Consider the following 22,367-nt stretch of genomic DNA (forward strand, 5'->3'; position numbering starts at 1 on the left):
GGTGTTCGCTCCGATAAGCTCAGGTTCTAAGAAGCACCCAGGCGCTGAACCCTAGCAATCTGTCTGCAAGCCGCAGGCGAATTGCAGCCTGAAATTACCTGATCTATGGCTGAATGAGCTGCGGTCAGTCGAAAACAGGGAAGGTGACGTCAGTTTACCAACATGGTGGCTGCTGGCCTCCTCTGTGGTCTGACCAGTGTGGAGAACCGAGATGGACCGCTTCCTTCCCCCGTCTCGAACCCAGAATTCAGCCCTGAGTACGGTGCTTGCGCAGCTGGCAGAAACTGCAGCGCTGTAACCCTGCGTCTCTATCCCAGCGCACGCTGCAGACTCTAGCCGCGGGGCGATTTGCTGAATAAGCCGTGTTACCCTCCGTGCGACAAACCTCTCGCATTTGAGTCCCCGTAGCCGATCCTCGTGCGATGGAAATCCTTCCTCCAGGTTCCGGAGCACCCCACTATTGCTGGAAATTCCTAACAAGATATCCTTTAGCCGTCCTGACTTGTCATACTCCCACACAGTGAAGCAGCACACGGGGGCAAATGCACTCCCCTCGCCGCCATCTTCCTTCTCCCAAGCTCAAGATTCTTATTCAAATTCTAAAAAAATACTTTATCTGAAAAATTTTTACAGCGTGATATGGTGATGTGTTTCCTATTTTACCTTCTACCATTATTATATAAAATAAAGAAAGTAAACTCTTTTTTTTTTTTTTTACTAAGCCCCAATCCCTTCCAGTTTACCCTCATTCTGTGCTTTTAAGCATGATCATATTTTTGGTGTGCCATGACCTGAAGTCTCAAAAGTATAACCCAGTAGTTCTAGTAACTCTAAAGTTCTGGAATTAGAATCGTGGTTCCCCCATCTACTAGCTGCATGATCCTGGTTGAGTTCATTGACTCTTTTGCTCCACCCCTTCCTCATTATTAAAATGCAGATACAGTGATAACCACCTCACCGGCTTATTGTGATGATGAAATTCTCCATGTGAAGCTCCTAGCTCAGGCCCTGGACTGTGATAGGTGTTAATTAAATGGAGCTATTATGATTATTAGCTCAGAGGAAGAAAGGTAGGAAAGGTGCTCCTCATGCTTAGCTTCACCTTTGACCTTACCAGCCACCTGAGCTCAGTGGAGAAGGAGAGAGAAACATAGGGTGGAAACAATGAAGAGGGAAGGACTGAACAGCAAATGGGAAACAGAAGTAAATTATACAAAGAGGAGAAAGTAGAAGGGGATGGGAGAAGCTTCCTGGAGTAGTCAGTGCCCAAAGAACTGGGGTGAAATTCTCTGGGGCTGGCACTGTTCCTGAAGGCACCCCTTTTGAGCACTGGGAATGGAGGTTTTAATGAAGCGAGTGAGAAGAGGGTTAAGTTGGGGCATGGAAGAGAGAAAACAGGTGGGTTGTTGTTGATGAGGTGACTGAGGGTGCCAGTGGGCAGACTGAGTAAAGACACAGCTTTGCAAATAATTTCAAAATATTTGGAGGTTTCCAGAAATAGTCAGAAGCAGACCATATTTGTACCTCCTACTTGTACTATGCTACCAGATTCTCTCATCCTTATCCCCACCCTCTTTCATTTTTCCTCTCTCCAAGGCTGAGACACAAGGAAAAGGCTCAGTTCATTGGGTCCAGACTGCCAAAGCAATTTTTTTTTAAATGCACTCAGTAGTTGCCCTTTCTACCTTTCTGGTCCCTTCTTCCTGCTCTGCCTGACTCCCACCCACCACCATCTCAACCTTGAATGGGCTGTGATAATGCTCTGCTCAGTTCCTGTGCCCACCCCAAACCTGGCCACAAAGCCTTCATAAGGAAGATGCCCAAGGGTGTGGTGGCACTGGGGCTGGCAGCCTGGTCATCAGCTGTGGGTTTGACCAGCAATTTCCACAGTCGGTAGCAGCTACTAAGCCCATCCCCATCCAAATTTTCCTCTAATTCTTTCTCAGTTGACTGAGAAGCTCTCCAACTGGTGACCACAAGAACTACCAGTATCAGGGAGATGACATACTGTGTGTTCCAATTTAGAGGAGAATCCAACTGGAAGGTGGATGGGTAGGAAAGTGGAGGAAAGGGGCTTTCTCCTTGCGGAAAGGCCAGAGATCATGGCCCCACCTTAATGTTCTTCCAGCACGTGTTCCCCTGCACAGGGAAGAGGAGGGATTCTAACCACTATCCTGCCCAGAAAAGAGATGCTGAAGACACATCCTCCATTAAGATAATCTAACATCCTTGCTGGGAATCTGGCCTTTAGACTTGCAGGCAGGGGTGGACGGAACTTACATTCCGAGTCTTCACTCTTGAAAAAGCCAAGGAGTTTGATCTGGTCCTCGAGGCGTTCGAAGGCCTGGACTTCCAGCTTGGTATTGATGATCTCCACTGGGTCTTCGATCACCTGAAATGCCACACACACACACACACACACACACACAAATATGTTCAAATCAGAGAACTCTGTCCTCCCCAGCGGGGAAACAGAGTGCTTCCTGGGGAAGCTGTAGCAGGCTTTGCGGTTGGGACCTGAAGCATCCATCCCCCACCCCCCAAGCAGCTCAGCCACAGTACTTTTGAAGAAACTGACCTTATAATAGAGGGATGAGATGATTGTTCTGGGGGCCACTCTTTTCCTATTGCCATTTTATATATATATATATATATTTTTTTTTTAACAGTAAATTGACAAATTGTGATTGTATATATGTGTGGGGTATGAAGTGATGTTATGAATTATGGATATGATGCCAAATAATTAAATCAAGCTAATTAAAATAAGCACCACCTCATATATTTGTCTCATCACAAAAAGTGACGAGAACATTTGAAATTTAGTGATTTTTTAAATGTACAATCTGTTACTATTTACTGTGCTTGCCATGCTATGCAACGCATCTCACAGGGAAAAAAACTTACTCCTTCTGTCTGATCAAGGCTTGGCCCCATTTGATCATCTTCCCATTCCCCTGCCCCCACTGGAGTCTCTGGCACCATTATGCTACTCTCTGCTTCTTTTTCGTTCAGTTGCTTTCAGTTCCACATATAAGCAAGAACATGCAATATTTGTCTCTGGGGGTCTGGCTTCTTTCACTCAGCATAATGGTCTCCAGTTCCATCCATATTGTTGCTAATAACAAATTCTCTTTTTCTAAAGCTAGATAGTACTTTATTGTGTAGATGCACTACATTTTCTTTATCTATTCATGAATTGATGGACACTTGGGTTTATTCCATCACTTCACTTGCCTCTTATTGATTCATGAATGGACATGTGGCCTATTTCTGGCCCAACGAGGCTCTGGGAAAGTTTGGGATTCTTAAGGGAACAATGAGAAGCCAGAGTTGGGGTTTTTCTCTCATGGATATCAATGAGGAAACATCAGCCATCTTCCGGCCACCTTATAATTAACTTGAGAATAGTCAGCTGAGGACCAAGGCCAGATTCTGAAAGCAGAATTATCTGTGATTTACAGAGCTAGAACCCTGATTGGATAAAGTCTGCCCTAACTCTGACTTTCCACCTATGTTGGTCAATCACATGGCTTATTGTTTGAAGAAGGTAGAGACTCATTTGCAAAGCCCCATCCTCATTGATAAAGCTGCAGGGGCAAGGGGCACCATGGTGGTCCAGAGTTATTATTATGCTACTTCTCTCAACTTTTTCAGGGATTATAAGTGTGAGCCAACAAGATGGCAGAGAAAGAACAGGTCAGAATTGAGTTGTAGACTGTAGATAGGAAGCAATAAACCACGGGGTGCCATCTGGTAGACAAGGAATGATCAGTATGGACAGAGATTCAATGGTAGGTCCTTTATCTTGCAGAATTTGTGTTCCAAAGCATTTAGCTCCACAGCTGGTATTGAAAATGTGAGTTTATCTATGAGTAAAATATTTTTATAGCGTTTGCTCTGGTTTCTCTGAGCTTATAGATCTGAGGTTGTAGTACCTCTTCTGCTGGGAGTGAGTGTGATTTTGGGGGGCTCTTTAGTGCTCCCTGCCTCTCCTTGATGCTGTTCTGAGGAAACTTGGGACAACTCAGCCTTTTGGTCCCTCCTCTCTCTTCCAGTGACAGGTTTCCCACTCTCTCCCATAATCCCCAGCTCCTCCTCAGCAGCACTGGAGCCCAGCTGAGGGAATTTCAGTGGACGTCAATGTCTACTGGTAAGAAAACCCTTGTGTTACTACTGCATGGTCCCAATCTGTGACTCTTTGATCACTGATATGCAATTTCTAGGGTGATTTAGGGGCCAAATCCCAGGAAAAATAGTTAGCACGGGGATAGAATTGTTCTTTCGTTTTTTCTTGAAGCCTGAGAAACCTGTCTTCTCACCATCTCCTCTGTTCTTCCTTGTGGCTTTACCTCCCTCCATGCAAGACCACTGTGCATAAATGCTCACATCCAAAAGAAACTCCACCAAGACATCAGCTGCAAACTCGCCATCAAACTCAATTGTGCGATCCCCCTTGAGAATGTACAGGCTTCCTTCTTCATTGAAACCTGGAAGATACAAAGAGGCCCAAGAATAAGGTCGTTCTGATGTAGGAAGTCACCACATTGGCCCTGAGTGGCAGCAGGATTGGGATTAGTGGAAATAGCCTTAACCCAAGGACGGGTCTTCTCAAAACAACCCATCTAAAGGGCTCTCAAAGTGGGCATAATTTGAAATAGCCAAGAACTAACAATTGCATCTGTATTTTAACTTACAAGAAAAATCTATTCTCTATCCTACCACTATGTTTTAAAAACAAAACAAAACAAAAAACCACTGCTGGTCCTACATCATTCTCCTTATTGGAAAAATTTAACACCCACTACCCACCTCACTCCTTACCCTGGTGTTCAAGTCCCTCTGCCCCTGTGACAACCCTATGTCTTCCACCCTCCCTTGGCTACACCCTCTCCTTTGACACCTGCTCTCTGGCCACTCATACCGTTCCCTTTGCTTCCTGCCCACATGCTGAAATGACAGGCTGTGGAAAGGAAGAGTCCCAGAGCAGGGTTCTGTACATTTAGGTTCTCCTTGCTCCCCAAGCCTGGGGTGACCTCCACTGGGCCACCCTCCACCCTGTCTTCATTAGCTCCTTCAGGTCTTAGCTTAGGACTCATATTTTTTTCCTGAGAACATCACTGCGATCTCACAGGGCTCATGCCATTATTGATCTTCCCTCAGTTCCATTTGCAGGGACTCACTTTAACAGGTTCTCTGAGGATAGGGTCATTGTCTTCTTGGTGTCGTAGCGATTTGCACAGAGCTGTACACATTGATCGGTTCCCCATAAATGCATGTGGACAGCCTGCATTTCTATTCTAACTGAAAGGCACATCTTCCTTACTCCACTGATAGATTAAAGCAAAGACGGCTCTATATCTTCTTTGCTACCCTCCAGTGCCCTTGGTGTACTGTCATGTACTTCAACAAATGCTTGTTGAAAAACTGCATTTCCAGCCCCTCAGTGATGGTAAGTAGGTGAGGCTGGTATTTACTCCAATTGCAGAACATCCCTAATTCCTTACATTAATTTTTTTCCAAATTCTCTATTAGTTGGAGAATGCTTTCTCCAAATGAACTCTTCTGCCTAACCTCCAGGGGCAGGAAGGCTGGATTGCTGAGGAACCCTTGGCATATCAGAGAGCGTTGTTCATAAATAAAAAGGAGCAATGTGCTAGGTGTCCTTGAGGCTGGCAATAGCTGATCTTGGAAGGGGCTACAGGGAACATCAGCCAGCGTCCTGCTGATGTTGTGTTTGAAAGAATGTCCAGTAAATTTAGCTAGAAGAAAATGCTAGTGTTCTAGCAATCTGCAAATGTAGTTAGAACAAGCTGGGCAAGAGTGCATAAGAATAGATCAGCAAAAGACATGAAGGGGCTTGATAGGTCTAAATAAACTTTTTGTCCTGAGCAGAACCAGTTACCAAAGACCAGACTACGGCCAATGGAAGAGTGGTCAAGGATAAAAGGGCTCATTAACAAAGTGTGATCACATCCTGTGGACCCCAAGGATCAGACAGTCAGAAGAAACCTCCTGCAATTCCCCCAAGGTGAGCTTGTTTTTAAATTTTGTATTTATTATTTATATAGTTATCACAGTGCTGGGGATTAAAACCAGGGCCATATGCATGCTAGGCAAGTGTTCTACCTCTCACTACCCCCCAGCTCTTCCTCACTGAGCCTAGAAAACAGTTTACTTAGACATACCAAGCCCTATCCCAACTTTTGCTGTTTTTCTTTTTTTTTTTACTTACTTACTAACTCTTGCCCATCTTGTCCTAACTGAATTTATAGATTGCTAGATACAAGCAGGTTCTTCTAGCTAAATCTACCAAAAATTCTCCCAAATGCAACATACTCGTTAAAACAATGGCTAGGAGACAACTAGGACTCAGTCGGCTATCAGGGGAAGAGGCAGAATTCATAAAATTGATTTTGATTCTAGGAAAACAGTTCAATGTATTTTGCTCCCATACTCAAGGAGAAAAAAAAACTATTCCTTAATATTTTTTTCCAGGGAAAGAGATATCCTAGGCATTCTTCATAAGTCATTATCATTTTCTAGGCATGAGTTCTTCCTTGTGTCTGACGTAAATAGTTTTCCATAATTTAAGTCTTCTCTAGAAAATAAAATAGAAAATGATTTGTTTTTTTTTTGTAATTCTCCAGAATAACGAACTTTCATGTACCTGAACCACCACTAAGCTATTTTTTTTTCTTTCTGTGCTTACTACTCCAAATCCAATTAACCTTTCTTCAAAGGTCCTGTTTTATAACCTCCTGCTATTTTTTTTTAATAGCCATTCTTCACTGGTCATGCAGAAAATGCCAAATGGGCAGTACATACAAGTGGCTGTTTGGAAACTAGAGGAGTTACCTATATCCTCTCTCCTTGGGATTGTAGAGTGAGAATCTTAAAGGGCACTTGCACTTAAGCATGACATATTGACACGAGAGATTATAGCTCCCACCTTGTAGTCACTTAACCGTACCTCCCCTAAATCCTCCTCCTCATCCTTGGTGATAATGTCCAGCTGGGGCTGATCCTTAAGTTTAGAAACTCCTGAGGCCCTGGAATCACAGCCATCAATAGTATCTTTTGCTGGCTGCTTTAGCCAAGAGGCAAGAAAATAGTAGTGATGGAATAAGAGAGCGTAGCTTTCTCCAAGAGAGGGAGGAGAAGCCTTCAGCTGTTTTAGGAGCTAGAAATAAAGGCTGGAGTCTTTAGAGTCAGCTTCTAAACCAGAAACCTTCTGTTAAACTGATAACAAAGATGCATTCAATGATTAATATGATGAGATTTAGTTTAGGCGTAGATTTACATGAGGTATGCAAGATCATTTTACAGGTATTTAAAAATAGTCCAAGTTAGCATGCAAGGATAAATGCAACTATACTTTTTTTTTTTAATAGAATACACCATTGTCTCTTCCTCGTATATCTCAAAAATCACACTTACCCAGTTTCTTGGCAAGCTTGGCTTCTTTCTTGGCATCCACCATCACAAAGCCTATATCCTTATGTTCCAGGACCTGGGCCACAAGCTAGGGGACAAATAAGAGGATAAGTGGGCTAAGGGAAGAGAGATGGTAGAAAATACCCCAGGATAATACTTCAGCGTGTTGACAGGAGGGTTCTCCTCCAGACTTCTGCTATTCTGACCTATTCCAGAGCAGTGAAGGGACTCGATACTTGTCCCCGAGGAGGATGAGTCCGCAAAATGATGAGAATCAAAGGCAGAAAATGAGAGGAACAGACCTATGATATAAGATTTGGAAGACTATAACCACTGTCAGATACCCTTTTGTGTCATCAGGGTAGATACACTTTGAATTGAAAGAAAGGAGTATTAGAAAGGAAACAAAGAGTAACTGATCACCCATGGATATCTGTCAAGGGGCTCTGAGCCCTTCCCGAGCTGCCAAATGAACCCAGGCAGGGGGATAATCAGCCCCAAAGATGAGGAGGTACAGCAGTGAACTAGATGGACAGGTGGCTGGAAACTGCTCTGGGTGGACACCAGCACAGAAGAGGACACCAAGTGCAAGACTGGCATCGAGTTAAGCTTCCTGAAACATAGAAATAAGTATTGTAGGAGACTCAACTGACCAAGATCTAATTCTTGGCATCGAATTAAAATGGGGTTTGAAATAGAATTGAGGAGAAGTTACCAGAGAGATCATGAGATACCAATACTATTTTTTTTTTTTTTTGGTGGTGTTGAGGATTGAACCCAGGATCATGCGCATGACAGGCAAGTGCTGTACTACTGAGCTTCACCTCCCCCCGACTTGATATCACTTTTTTAAAGGTAAGCTTTAAAAAAATCATTGATTAATATGCAGTTGTAAGAAATAATGCAGAGAGATCTTTCATTCATTTTATCCAGTTTTCTCCTATAGTAAGATCTTATGAAACTGAGGTACAGTCACACAACCTGGATATGAACATGGTTACAGTGAAGATATAGAACATTTCCATCACCGTAAGGACCTCTCTGTTGTCCTTTATAGTCATATCCACTGGCCCCTGCCCCATCTCCTGTTTAGCCCCTGGGAACCACTAATTAATCTGTTCTCCTCTTCTATAATTTTGTCATTTTCAAGAATGTTATATAAATAAAATCGTATAATACCTAAAGGGATTGTCTTCTTTCACTCAGCGTAGTTATCTAGAGGTTCGTATTGCTGCATGTACCAACAAGTTGTTGTTGAGGAGAAATCCATGGTGTATGTGAACGTTGTGTTTAACCATTCGCCCATGGAAGCTAGTCTGCATTTTTTTCCAGTTATTGACTATTATTATATCGAAGAGAGTTGATATAAATATTTGTATAAAGGTTTTTGAGTTGAATACTAGTTTTAAGTTCTCTGGGATAAATGTCTAGTAGATAGCCTGAGTTACATGGTGGTTCCCCGTCTAGTTTTTACTGGAACTCTCAGAGCGCTTTCTGGAGTGCTATTCTCATGAGCAATGGGTGAGTGATTCAGCTCCACGTCCTTGGTAGCAGTTGGTGGTGTCACTACTTTTTTTTATATTAGTCATTCTGATATGTGTGTAGTGATATTTTGTTGTGGTTTTAATTTGCATTTTTCTAATAGCTTATGATTTTGAACATTCTTTCCAATATGCTTATTCACCTTATGTATGCTGTCCTCTCTGAAATACCTATTCATGTGTTTTGCCCATTTTTGAATTGGGTTGTTTTTTTGCTTGCTTTTAGGGTTCTTAAATATTTGCTCTTTTTTTTCCCCCTGATATGTGGTTTATAAATATCTTCTCCCACTTGTGTTTTTATCTTCTTAACCAGGATCTTTCACAGAAAGTCTTCAATTCTGCTGCATTTTGATCTATCAATTTTTCCACTTATAAGTTGGGCTTTGGGTGTTCTTCTCCGCGTATTAACCCTGGGGTGACAACTCACTCTCTATGTCCCTCTACTCTCTGACTGCTCTTTAATTTCCTGTTTCATTCCCATGTCTTCTTTCACTGAGCCTGGCACCTCCTCCCTTGAGTTTCCTCTCCTGAGTTTCCTTAGGTCTTTCCTTACCTCTCTGTGCTTCCTCCCCTCACCTTCTCACCTGATCCCCACTCCTTTTCCTTATCTCTGGCTCCTAACCATTCCTTTTTCTCTAAGGTTAAGGTTGTATGACAGAGTGCAGAGAAGCACTCTGAAGAGTGCCCTCCTGAAGGTGGAGGGAAGGATGGAGGGGCAGAGAACAAACTACATCCCCTGCCCCTCGTGTAGTTTTCTCTTCTGTCTTGGATTTTGGCTGGGACCACAGAAGCTTAGTGTGAAAGGGCTCGTGTCAGTGTTCTTGCAGTGCCTAAACAGGTGCAGTGTTTGTAAAGTCCCTGGGCTCGTTAGGCTGCTGCATTGAATCTATCAAAGTTATTTTAATGGCTGATTTTCAATGTAAGTCACTCTGTCCTATTTAGCGCTGTAAGAAACCTCAACTTAAATATTCCTTTGTCTATCATTCAAAGTCAATAATGATGAGATTTAAAGGCCTTCTGATATGGTAGGTTGCCTATTTCCAGAGCATGAGCCTCTGACAGTGGTTCTTAAACTTCAGTGTGCATAAGAATCAGCTGGGGAACTGGTTAATAGGGGTTCCTGGGCCTTAGCACCAGAGAGTAAAGAACAGAGCTGGGCTGAGTTCAGGAATTCACATTTGTATCAACCACACTACCACACCCCATGATTCTGATGCATCAGATCTTCAAATCACACTTGGAAAACAGCTATAAACAATTGTTGGTTCATCCAAAAGTGATATGACATAGTGCTCTTTTATGTCACAGTATGAGTCCATGTTGGCTCTTTTGGCCTCTCTACTTTTGGTGCAGAAGAGTGGTAATAATAGGAAGAATAACATCCAAGAAGGAAAATAAATTAACTCTAAGAATTCAACAAGGAATTGAACTCAGACTTCCCCTAGGTCCATGCTATCCACATTTTGTTTATTTTTAGGTAAATACAAATGTGTCTCTCTTAAGCATGCAGAACATGGTCTTCTAGTTACCATGTTGATACTTCACGTGACTTCTGAGGCTATATGAGTTAAGAGGTGCTATCTCAGATTAACCCAGTTCTGTTTTCCTGATTTCCTGGCAAACTAAGCCCAGCTGAACACTGTCCCCTGTGCTGCATAGATAGACAGAACAGGCAATTAGAGATGGCCAGCAGGCCACATCAGCCGAGACCTGCCCACCTCTTCCTCAGCACCCTGATGCACATAACCTCCAGTGCCTCTGGTCACTCTCACCTCCCACCCTGACTGGGCCCAAAGCCTGTTCATTTGAGCTCATCACTGCCATCAGCCCTTGCAAGCACCCTTTTTGGGCCTGAATTCAGTGTGGCCAGGGCTGGCAGCAACTGTAAAGTGCCTTGAGACTGGGTATAGAGAGTGGCTATAGTGGAAGCCTGGGGCCTTCTGGATCCCTCAGGACCAGGGTCCCCTGTTGGACTGTTTGTCTCTCACACTGGGCTTGACCTTGTCTCCACCCTACTCCAGCCATAAGTCTCTAGCTTACTTCTTCTCTTCTCTCCTGCAATCCAGTCTCACCACACTCAGGTGACTGCCAGCCCTGGCCACCCTTGGCTGCAAAGCTCAACTCTAAGCTCATCTTTCACCTCATTCTCTTTTCTGGAATTTCAATACCCCATCACAGGGACAGCACTTGGGTACCCAGTTTGTAATCGTTAGAGTTGGGTGTAAGTCTCTTCCATATTGAGACTCGTTCGTTCCTCCCTAGGAGAGAGACTCTGCTGTGTGCTTCTTTTGTATCTTGCACAGCTCTTTGGAGACACTCAGCACACTTGTGGATAAATGCATGAGTTCAGCTGAGTGCTTCACAAGTTCCAAGGGCTTGTCAGCTAAAGGGGCAAGAAGCAATTTTCACCAGAAACCGAGACTAAGAGTTACTCTTCGAGTATGAGGAGAAGCAAAGGTAGAGTCAATGTTTTCCTAAATGCCCAGAAACCTGGAATACTCTCCAGTCATGATTGCAGTTTTCTTTGGTTAATTTGCAACTATTCGTCTGCTGGTTTTGTTTTTTGGCCTGTTGGTTACTTCTCAGTTTTACCTGATGGGTCCAACCTAGAGAATGGGCTTGCCTACTGGTTGGTAATGTGAAACACCTGGGCATTGGTACTGTGTTCAGTCCTTCCAAAAACATGAAGATTTGCTTTAACCATCCATAATTTTTTAAGTACAAAAAGAACTTTTTATAAAGTTCTACATAAATAACATGCATCGCAATAGTGAAGAAGGGGATGTTTACAGTATATCCTTACTGTATACTGTATTCTGTAAGTATTTATTGCACCTCTGTAATGATGAGATCCAAGTAAATGTCATCTTTAAATGAATGCCCCATGGGTCCCAGTGGTTAATAACACAGAACTTGGCATCAGAGACCTGAATTCTTTACTTGGTCAGAAGCCTTTGCTGTGACTCCACTGTCAATTTTAGACAATGGCAATATCTATTTCATAGGACTGTTTTGAAGACAAACTGAGATAATGCATGTGAAGTGCTTGACACTAATCTTGACAATGCAGTAAGTTCTCAATGGATGCTACATTTCCTTCTAAATATTATGGCAACTGGATAAGGTTATGGATCTTGTACTAATTCAAAAATACCAAAGTCCAAATTATCAGAATGGAAAGAGAACCACAGTCATCAATTGGGGACCTACTATGTTCCAGGTAATTTGCAAAACAAAAAATGTGTAAAGTATAAGACACATGTCAGTTGTGAGGATCTTGTGATTTATCAAGGGATGAAGGTAAGGCATGAGGTCAGAAAATAAGGGATACAGAGACAAGGAAGTCAAATCACACAGGGTCTAGAGGGCTGTGATAAGTATTGTGGATTTGATTTCCATGCACTCAGGGTGGATCTAAAATCCCCCCAAAGGTCCTGCCTGGTTGGGCTGACCACTGCACCAGCCTCATTGGGGGCGGGGGCACTCTCTATCTTACTTAATACACTCTTCTGTAACTCCTCAAAATTGGAGCTCTTTCCTGCCTCTAGTCTTTGCATGGGATCACCTCATTCAGCTTTGCTCCCAAGCCCTAGGTCTGGTCACAGGCTCAGCTGCCTACAAGGAGAACCTGTCCCAAATTTACACAAAGTCACAAAAACACACTCTGCTTTCACATATGTCCTTCACTCTATCTAGAGGACTTCTGCACACACCCCCACCCCTGCATTTCTTCAACTCCAGCCATCCTTGAAGTCCACAATTAAGCCTCAGCTCCTCAAAAGGCATTCCCTGACTCCCATCTTCAATCAGGTGCTCTTTTTAGCCTTGACTGTGTCACCTTGTACTTTTCCCATTGCAGCTCTTTCTCAGTTTGTAAGTACCCATTCATTGCTATGATTGCCTTCCTATCAACTGTCCATGTTGAAGCCTGTGGGCTTTATATCTGTGTCTGTCTTTCTCTCCATGCTATCTCTAGCACCTAGGATAGTACAGGAATGGAGCACATTTAAAAAAATCTTTAATGAATGAATGAATGAATGAAAGGGGAAGTTTCATGGAAGGGCTGAGGCCAGTAAGATCTTGAAAGAAGAATGGGTGGCTGGGCAGAGGAGAGCAGCACAGACATCCCAGGAAGAAGAAAGGACATAAGCAAAGGTTTGGAGACGGGACTATGCAGAGGGCTGTAGGAGATCAGGCTGATTGATTCAGGTGGGGCAACTCAACTTTAGCAGAATATATTTGGGGGAACTGAAAGGAGTCCTGTGTTTAAGACATATTGGAAAAAGCATGAGGACCTTGAATATTAGGACTGGGAGTTCTGATTTGGGAGTTGTCTGATTGAAAGAACAATATAACTCATTTGAAGGTGAATCTGAGGGCACAGACCAGACAGAGAGAAAGGGGAGAGGGAAGGAAGGTGGTCAGTTGGGAGGAGGATGCTATGATCTGACCAGGAGACGGCCCTGGTCTCAGACGAAGGCAGAGGCATGAGGAGAAGTAACTGGAGCAGGTGACGCTGTCAGTCAGACCTGATGGCTCCTCCTTGGCTTTGGAGAGAGAAAGGGATCTAGAACAAAGGGGAGGAGAAGGCAAGATGATGTCAGGGCCTCTAGCCAGGGAATGGAGTCAAGGACAAACAGTGACAATAGGAGGGCGTGACAGAGCCAGGGGCCAGTTTCTCGGTGTGGATTCAGATGCAGTGAGTTCATGGTCACAGAGGTCCAGCCAAGAGCTGGGGGTGCCAGCTAGGAAGGGAGGCCCCAAACAGATTTGTGGAAGTCAGAGCTGGAGGCATGAGGCTGGTGACATCTTTGGAAGGCAAGTGCATGAGAAAGCCACAGGATTGAGGGCCTGCCATCTTGAAGGCCAACACACGAAGAAGAGCCTGCCCTGGAGCAAGAGAGGAGCTTTGGGGAAGCTGGAGGAGGAAGGGATCACTGTGCCCCCATGACTCCAAAGTCACGAAGGAGCCAGTAGTCGTGTTACATGTCAGGCCGACAAGGAGGCGTGGGACCCCCGTGAGGTCTCTCCTTTCAGGACTGGTAAGTCATGGGTGACCTTGTAGAGAAGAGCTGGGACAGAAGCCAAAGCACTGGGAGCTAAGCAGTCAAGTGGGTGGCAAGGACAGGCTAGAGCAGGTGTGGGTCACTTGTTCAAGAAGTCTGCCCAGGAAGGGAGGGGGGGACACACATTGCTGCGAGAGGGGCATGCTCCCTGTGCTGCCCGACTGTCCCCTGGGCCTCCGAGGACAGCACATCCAATACGCCTATGTCTTCCAAGTCCAGTCCCTTCATGGAATTCATCAGCCCTAATCCAGGGAGAGGGAGGAAGAATCCAGGGAGGAAGAAAGTTACTTTTGTACCACTTGCCAAGATCTGCCTTTGTAGAAAAGACTAATTTCCCTCCTGATTAGAGGGGAGGTGAGAGAGAGATGGAGCTACAAAGAAAGAGGAGGATGTCCCTTACTCAAGGGAGATGGGTGGGGATTACTTTCTATAGAGGCAAGAATCTGAAAAAAAAATTTAAAAATCAAGAACTGAGATGCCTGAGGGGAAATATCACAGATCTCTGCTCAAAGTGAATGTCCCTCAGGCCAGTCATTAAAAATACTCTGGCTGCCATCCTGCTCTTTCCACATAAGCCAAGAGCCAAATGGCTGTTTTTACCCACTGTCCCTGATACCATCTGGCAACATGTCAAACTTTTCAACAACTGTGTGCCCTCCTCTGAAACCAGAGAGCTGACGTTTATCTCCGGTAATCTCCTGTCACTTTTGGCTACCCTCACATTGGACCTGGGCTATGTATAGCTAGCTGGGCAGTTGGCACGTGATGTGTCCAGAATGAGTCTGGTTGAGGGAAGACAGCAGCTACTTTATGAGAATCAAGACTATAGAGGTTTCTCAGGGATGGAATAAGTGGTCCCTCAAAGAGCTTTTGGGGAGGGGGAGGATGTGGATTATTTTTATTAGCACTTTTGGGACCATCACCTTGACCGACGCCTAGGAAGAGACCCGAGTGCTTATGCTGTTTGCTTATTGCACCCACCAGACTGAGAGGCAGTAAAACGGCAACAATAAAAATCAAATTTGTTAGGTGTTCACTGTGCCAGCAACTGCCCCAACTACCTTCCATGAATTGTCTTTTTGAAGTTTCACAAAATTCTCCTGCGATAGAGGTTTGCAGATGAGGAAATAGAGGCACAGAGCTTAATCAACATGCCCTAGGCCCACAAAGCCCTCACCCACCCTGGGATTTCAACCTGGACACTAGCCCCAGAGTCCAGGCTTTTGACCTTTACATCTAATCTGTGTGAGGTCCTCAAAGGCACCTGGCCCAAACCCTGCCTCTCCTGCTTATCAGCTGTGAGACTGAAAAGGTTACAACTTCTCTAGCCTTCAATTTTCTAATCTAAAAAAAAAGAGAGAAAGAAAGAAATCTAATGCTTGCAGGAGTAACACGTATGCCAGTGTTTAATGAACATTTATTCCCTATGAATTCATTACAGGGCCGATCCCATTTTGCTAAGCCTATGGTTCTCAAACACAAGTGAGTGCACATCAGCATTTCCAGGAAGGAAGGCTGATAACAATCCAGAGTGGTCTGCCCTGGAGGTCTGATCCAGCAGGTCTTGGACAAAACCCAAGTGAATGCATTTCTGACCAGGTCCCAGGTATTGGATGTGCCTGGCCCTGGGGTCATATGTGAAGAACCTTGGCTCTACTATCTCAACATGCAATCATAACCTTTTATTGTGTAGCATTTTGTGATGTCCAAACAGACAGACTGTCCCTGGGACCAGGGGTTTTGTTTTGGTTTTTAATTTTATACTAACAATACTGTTGCATGGGATTTTAAAAAATTAATCTGATCCCCAAGACTATCAAAAATGAAACCACAAAACACCTAAGATAATATTTTATCTTAGGACTGGGGGTGTAGCCCGGTGATAGAGCATTTGCCTATCATGAGCAAGGCCCTGGGATCCATCCTCAGTACTGCAAAGACATAAAATAAATAAAATTTAAAGATCGATTTGACGGACATGGGGCTAGTCCATGCCCTTTTCCAATTTTTCTCAGCAGAGGTCTATGCTCAAAAGCTTTTTAAAATGCAGTCCAGCAGCTTGAACCCCAACATGCCCAGGAAACGCCCTCTCCCACGCAGTATTTAGTAACTTTCTGGAGGCAGAGAGAACTCATCCCTTTTTAGATTAAGCTTTCATAGTTGGTGTCTTTGTTAAAAGGGAGGTGGGGTGGATTCTTTATGGAGAGATCTCCTAAATGTTAAAATAATGGCCAGATGAAGGAAACCTTGACTTTTCTCTCCCATTGTGCACATTAATAAAGCAGAATAGGGGCCTGTTACTGCTTGGCTGAATTTTACAAAATGTCTGTTGGTGTTTATTTTGATAGCATCAGCTAACGCCAGCAGACATCATGGATAACTAACGTGCACAGAGAGGTGTAGGATTCAGGGGCTCACACATCCACGATGAGTTCAAGATCAGCCCTCCACTGAGCCCCAAACCTGTGACGGCACTTTACACATGCCAAACACCTCTTATCATCATAAGATGTCCTGGGAGGAAGGAACATATTGTGGTTTATATTTTACAAAACAAAACAAACACAGTCTTGGGGAGTTACGTGACCTGCCTGCAACCACACAGGACTCAAACCAAGGAGTGTCTGAACCTTAAAGCCTGGGCTTCCTACACTGCTTGGTGCTGTCGGTTGGTGTTGATTTATGTGTTGTAATCACTTTTTCCTGAATTCAGGGAACGTTCTCATTTCCTTCATAGAGAAATTGGGGGGTTTTGGTCACGCTCATTAATGGTTTGATATCCTGAGCCAGAGTGTGTGTGTGTGTCAGTGTGAGGCAGAGGCAGGTGAGCATGGAAGGACCGACCTGTTGGCTCCCTTGGCCCACCCCGCACACAGCAGATGGGGAGGAGAGGCCTGCCTGGCTTGGGGTACTCGGCAGCAGGAGGGAGCTCCTGGAACCAGGCACCTCGGGCACACAGAAGCGGCCCTGGCTTGCCTACCCACAGCACTGCAAGATGGCACGCTGGCCATCTTCCCATGTGGCTGTCCAAACAGAAACTGCTATCTGGGTAATTCTGGCCTACTGCTTTCAATTCATAAACTAGGGAAGTCTCAGAGGCTACTTTAGACATGCTCAATACTTGAGGGGGATGGCTTTCTAGGTGGAACAAGTCATTTTTAGATAAGCACTAAGTCATTTACACTCCTCACTAGCCTATAAAGCACAGACAGCAAGAGAGGAGACCAGTTGATTTAAAGAAAACTCTTGTGATTCTAAAACTGATTTTTACCTTACTTTTTATGGGAGTACTTTATATTGTAAAATAAAACTTACCATATCTCCATGATGATGACTTTCTTGATACCTTGTGTCCCCCTCTAAAAAATGGGGACAGAAGTCTACCTCAGAAATATGATGACTAGGTACCCTCTTTGGTCTTGAGTACTAACGGGCGTTTCCCAGGGTGGAGTAATGAGAATGTTCCAGTGGTCTAAACACTTATGCATCAACAGTGTGTCTTCTATTTTGTAGAATCTTTATTCCTTATTGATTCTATACCTAGAAGGAACAACTTAACTACAGTCAACTCAATCCATGCACTTACAGCAGCACTTCTTGTTCGTTCACCATCTCACTCCAAACATTAGTTGCATTACTTAACAGTGTCCAGCAAATGCTCGTCTAATAGCTCCACGGCTTTGGGATTTTACCACGGACTGCAGTTTAAAAGTGAGTCTCTCCTGGGACAGCATGGGCTCCACATGAGGATTCGTTCTCAAAGCCAAACCAAAATAAACCTGACCTCATCTGATTTTTCAGAGTGGAGCAGGTGTGAGTTTCAAGAGTGCCATCTTTGGGGCAGTGAGCAGTTGGAAAAAATATCCAAATCCTGTGTGTGTTGCTATTCTCTGCCCAGTATTCCCACATCTCTCCATCTGTAGATCTGCTTGACTCCAGCAACTTTGTTTTGCCTTGAGGTTTGGAAAAGCAATCACTGGGACATTTGCCAGTACTAAATAGGTTCAGAATACAGGTCAGCCCTACAGAGCCTAGAAGTTTCTGCCCATGTGTATTTATGTCTATATATGTATATGTGTATGTGTGAATGAATATGCATATATCTGTGGTGTGTGTGTGTGTGTGTGTGTGTATTCCCTAGCTGACAAAAATCTGTTTTACCCACTGTTACAATTTGGTTCTATAATGTCTCCCAAAGTTTCATGAGTTAAAGGGTTTGTTGCAAGCCTGTGATACTATTAGGATGTGGTAGAAACATAGGAAGTGAAGCCTAGTAGAAAGAATTTAGTCATTGTGGTCAAGGTCATTGTGGCATGACCTTGAAGGGGATATTGGTACTCCTGTCCGCTTCTTCTATCTTTTTGCTTTCTGATCACCATGAGACCAACAGCTTTGCTCCGCCATGCACTCTTGACCAGGATGTTCTTTCTCACCCCAGGCTTAAAGTGATGGGTCCAAGTAGCCATTGACTGAAATCTTTGAAACTATGAGCCAAAAATAAACATTTCCTCCTTTTAAGTTAATTTTCTCAGGTATTTTGTCATAGCAACAAAATAATGTCTAACACACCCATATTTCATTAAGCTTAAGCAAGTGTTTCACACAGGTCCCTGGATCTGATAAATTCAAACTCCTTATTATTGTACTCAATACTTTAAAAAAAATATGTAACAATTTTAAAAAGAGATCAGGAGGGCTGGGGATGTGGCTCAAGCGGTAGTGCGCTCACCTGGAATGCGCAGGGCACTGGGTTCGATTCTCAGCACCACATAAAAATAAAATAAAGATATTGTGTCCACTGAAAAAACTAAAAAATACTTTTAAAAAATTCCCCCCCCCTCTCTCTTAAAAAAGATCAGGAAACATATATTTCCAATTTAGGTGATGTATTTATAATTCCTTGCCTTTTCCTTCTCTCTCCTAGCATTTATCTAGGCAACATTTATTAAATTCCAAGCAAGTGCTAAGTATTTGTCCATTTAATCTCGCTAGTCATTTAGGCTCCACACAGAGTTAATGCAGTTGTACAATTTAACCTTGCTAAGTGTGGGTGAAAATCCATAGTATAAAGATACTTGCCCTTTCCTAAGTTGTTACTGCTTATGAACACGAAGGTATTCCTATCAGCTGTGCCTTGCTGAAGCAGAAGGCACATGCTATTTAGAACCAAAGAGGTATATGTTAAAATCCTGATTCATGTTCTGCTATTTTGTAAATTTGCAGTTTGGGGCAATTTTTTTTTACTCAATTCTCTTGTTCATTTCTCTGTAATATGTTATAAGAAAGAAGTAAAATATGTAAGTACCAGCTTGGGCCTGGTTTATGATAAGTGAATGATAAGATACTCCCTCCCTCTCCTTCTTCCCCTTCAGTTCATTCAACATTGGATCAAAAATACTATTCAATACCCACTGAGTCAGACCCTGATGTAGGTGCTTGGGTACAACAACAAATAGAACAAAGTCCTTACCTTTGTGGATTTTTTATATTCTACGGGGCATGTCAGACAATGTGCAATATGTCGCCCAAGTACTATGGAGACAGATAAAGCAGGATAGAGGAGGAAAACCGGGTCTTGGAGGGTGTGATTTATATAGGTGGTCAGGGAGATAACCTCTTTGATAAGCTGACATTTAAGTATAGACCTAAAGGAAGTGACTTCTTATCATCAACAAAAGAGGACCATCTTAGATATTGGGCACATGCCGTCTGCATCTTTCAAAATAAGATGAATATTTGATGAATAAAGGCAAACATGAATATTTCCATTTGGGCTTCCACAGGACTTAGCTTCACATTATAGAACACTCACCAGTTTGCTCTGAGAAACCTTCCTGTAGGTTCCCATTAAACATCTTCATATCCCACATCCATATGCCTCCAAGATTTTCAGAGTTTCCATCTTTTTTGGTAGAAAGGGATAATGGGACTCAGCAATCCAACAGACGTATGTCTTCCCTTTTCTAAGGTGAATCCTGGACTCACTGAGACTTAGAAGGGCACTTTCTGATTTGGTCTTAGAAAAACTAGGAAATTCAATAGGAAAGCTCCCAAAGAGCACAAGATTTCTCGAGTACCCAGACCATTTCCTTTTAAGGAGGCTCTACATACAAATTTCTAACTGTGTGACTGTAGAATCAGTGGGAGAACCCTGGGAGGTCTGGCCGAGTCCCAGAATAAAGCCGGATCCCTGTAATCTCAGACCCAATTTATTATCTCAGCCCTCCTTTAAATCAGAGGAATGATGACAGGTCTTAATATCACTCAGGAGAGTCAGAAGACCAAAGGTCCAACAGGTGCAACACGATCCAGTCATCTGAAAAAAAATCTTTCCAACCCTGTAGATCTGTATAGTGCTTTGCAAATTGGAATGGACCTTGTCATCTAGGGAACCCATTTAAATGTAATCCTGATTCTGGGATGAGACCTGGGGTTCTTCATTTTTAGCATGTTCTCAGGCAATGTCACTACGATTGGCCTGAGGTCTATATTTTCAGCACCAAGGCTCAAGTGGTCCTTAAACTTGGCCATACATTAGAATCACCCAGGGAGTTTTAAAATTATAGTGTCTGGCATCACTCCTTGTGCAGTTAAAGCAGTGTCTAGGGGGAATAAGGTCCAGGAATCAGTATTTTTAAAAACTCTTTAGGTGATCCCAGTATGCAAAGTTGAGAACTACTGAAATTGGCCAACAACATGCTTGAAAGTTCGATGACAGATAAAGGAAAACCCTATTTGGTAAACACCAGCTATATTGCTATATTTCAAGTACTCAGGCATTCTACATAGATGAATTTCCTCAACAGCAATTGACATACAAAAAAACAGGAATACCTAACTCTTGTACAGCTTCTTATAGTTTTAAATGACATTCTTATTCCTTTGTTTTCATTGAATTTTCTTAATTCATTGACATAAATGATATGGTTGATTTTATGCAAGAATATGAGGAGGTAAGTCTTTTTGGCTTGCTGCATATCAAGTAAATGGGGAGAGAATTCAGGTCCTCTGACGTCCATTTGTCTGCTTTTCCCAATCACAGCTACCTCAGTTGAGGTTGGACACACAATGACAACCATGTTCAAGTACTCTAGAGAGTCTTGTCAATGATGCTGGGCTCATTGCAGATTGTGAAAAGGCCATAGTCACTCCCAGCTAAAGATTGGTTTGCACAGATATACAGATCAGTTAGGGACTGAGATTTGCACAAAGAAGGGAGCTTAGCTGTTAGGGACCCTCCTAGCCTGAGAGCAGAGGTATCAGGAGATTCACCTAATAGCTGCAGAACCCAGAGGCCTACACTGCATGAGATTCTGATTCTGGATTCTGCTGTGGATGATGGAACCAGCCTCATCCTTCCTATAGTGCCTAATGGATCATCTGTGCTAAAAATTATTAGAAAGTAACCTGCATTCCAGCACGGGGAAATTAGTCTTAATGGTAATTTTTCTTGCTATGGATAAGTTGTTTCCTGCCATTAACATTCAAGAGGCTTTAGTAGAGTGAATCTGTGAACGTTCTGATTGGATGACAGAAGAGTCCCCATAGCTTCTCTATGGTGAGCTAAAGTGGGACCTTCTTAAACAGGAAGAATAGGTGTCCCCACAGAGGGGACACTGAAAGATAGCTCCAGACCTCAAACTCTAACTGCTGCCTATCGAGAAACTGGTCAACCTTTTGTCTGACTATCAAGATGATATAGCTCTCTTTGTGCCAAGCCCCAGGCCTGTCAGTCCAATGGACCTTGCTCACCCAAAACAAATAAGCTTCGAATATTCACAATATAGAAAGTGTTGCTGGTTTATCATCCATAGGTTCACTCTTTCATTCATTTTATCATGCTAAGATTGTGGTGTGTCTGCTGAGGGCAATGAATATTTGATGAATGAATGAATATTTCTATTCAGGATTCATAGTATGTATTTTCATGTTCCAAAGCACTAACTTGACTGAGGGAAAAAACCTAGGACTTGCCTCAGTCCAATAAATGTTACCAGTTGGTCTATTTAGTTATTCCCCACCTCCCACACCCTCTCTAAATACATACACTCAGTTAATAGCATCAACTTTAAATTTAATATATGTGAGTTCAAAACAGAAAGCACCCAAATTGTCTAAAACTGAGCTCTCAGATCGCCTTCCTCCTTTCCTTCTGGAGAAAGTATAAAATGGTCATAAATTATTTTTCTATATAAGTAGGAAACCTGCCAGGAAAAACTTTTTTTTTTTTTCCTTTCTTTTTTCCTAGCAGAGGAGTGATGGAGAGAAAAGATATGGGCTTTGGAATCAAGGATGAGATCTATGTGAAGGTAGAAGGAGAAAA

The 22,367-nt window shown here is 43.2% G+C and overlaps 1 protein-coding gene across 1 annotated transcript in view; it reads right to left on the bottom strand.

Moving 5' to 3' along the window:
• Casq2 (calsequestrin 2) overlaps positions 1-22,367 on the bottom strand; it is a 66,618-nt gene that overhangs the window by 37,316 nt on the left and 6,935 nt on the right. Inside the window, exons 2-4 of the mRNA XM_015502225.2 lie at positions 7,441-7,525; positions 4,390-4,490; positions 2,281-2,392 (exon numbers count right to left, since the gene is read on the bottom strand). Coding sequence (XP_015357711.1) covers positions 2,281-2,392; positions 4,390-4,490; positions 7,441-7,525 — 298 coding nt within the window. The remainder of the gene's footprint in view (positions 1-2,280; positions 2,393-4,389; positions 4,491-7,440; positions 7,526-22,367) is intronic.

This window comes from Marmota marmota, unplaced genomic scaffold (assembly GCF_001458135.2).
Source record: "Marmota marmota marmota unplaced genomic scaffold, marMar, whole genome shotgun sequence".
In the NCBI taxonomy this organism is placed as follows: Eukaryota; Metazoa; Chordata; class Mammalia; order Rodentia; family Sciuridae; genus Marmota; species Marmota marmota.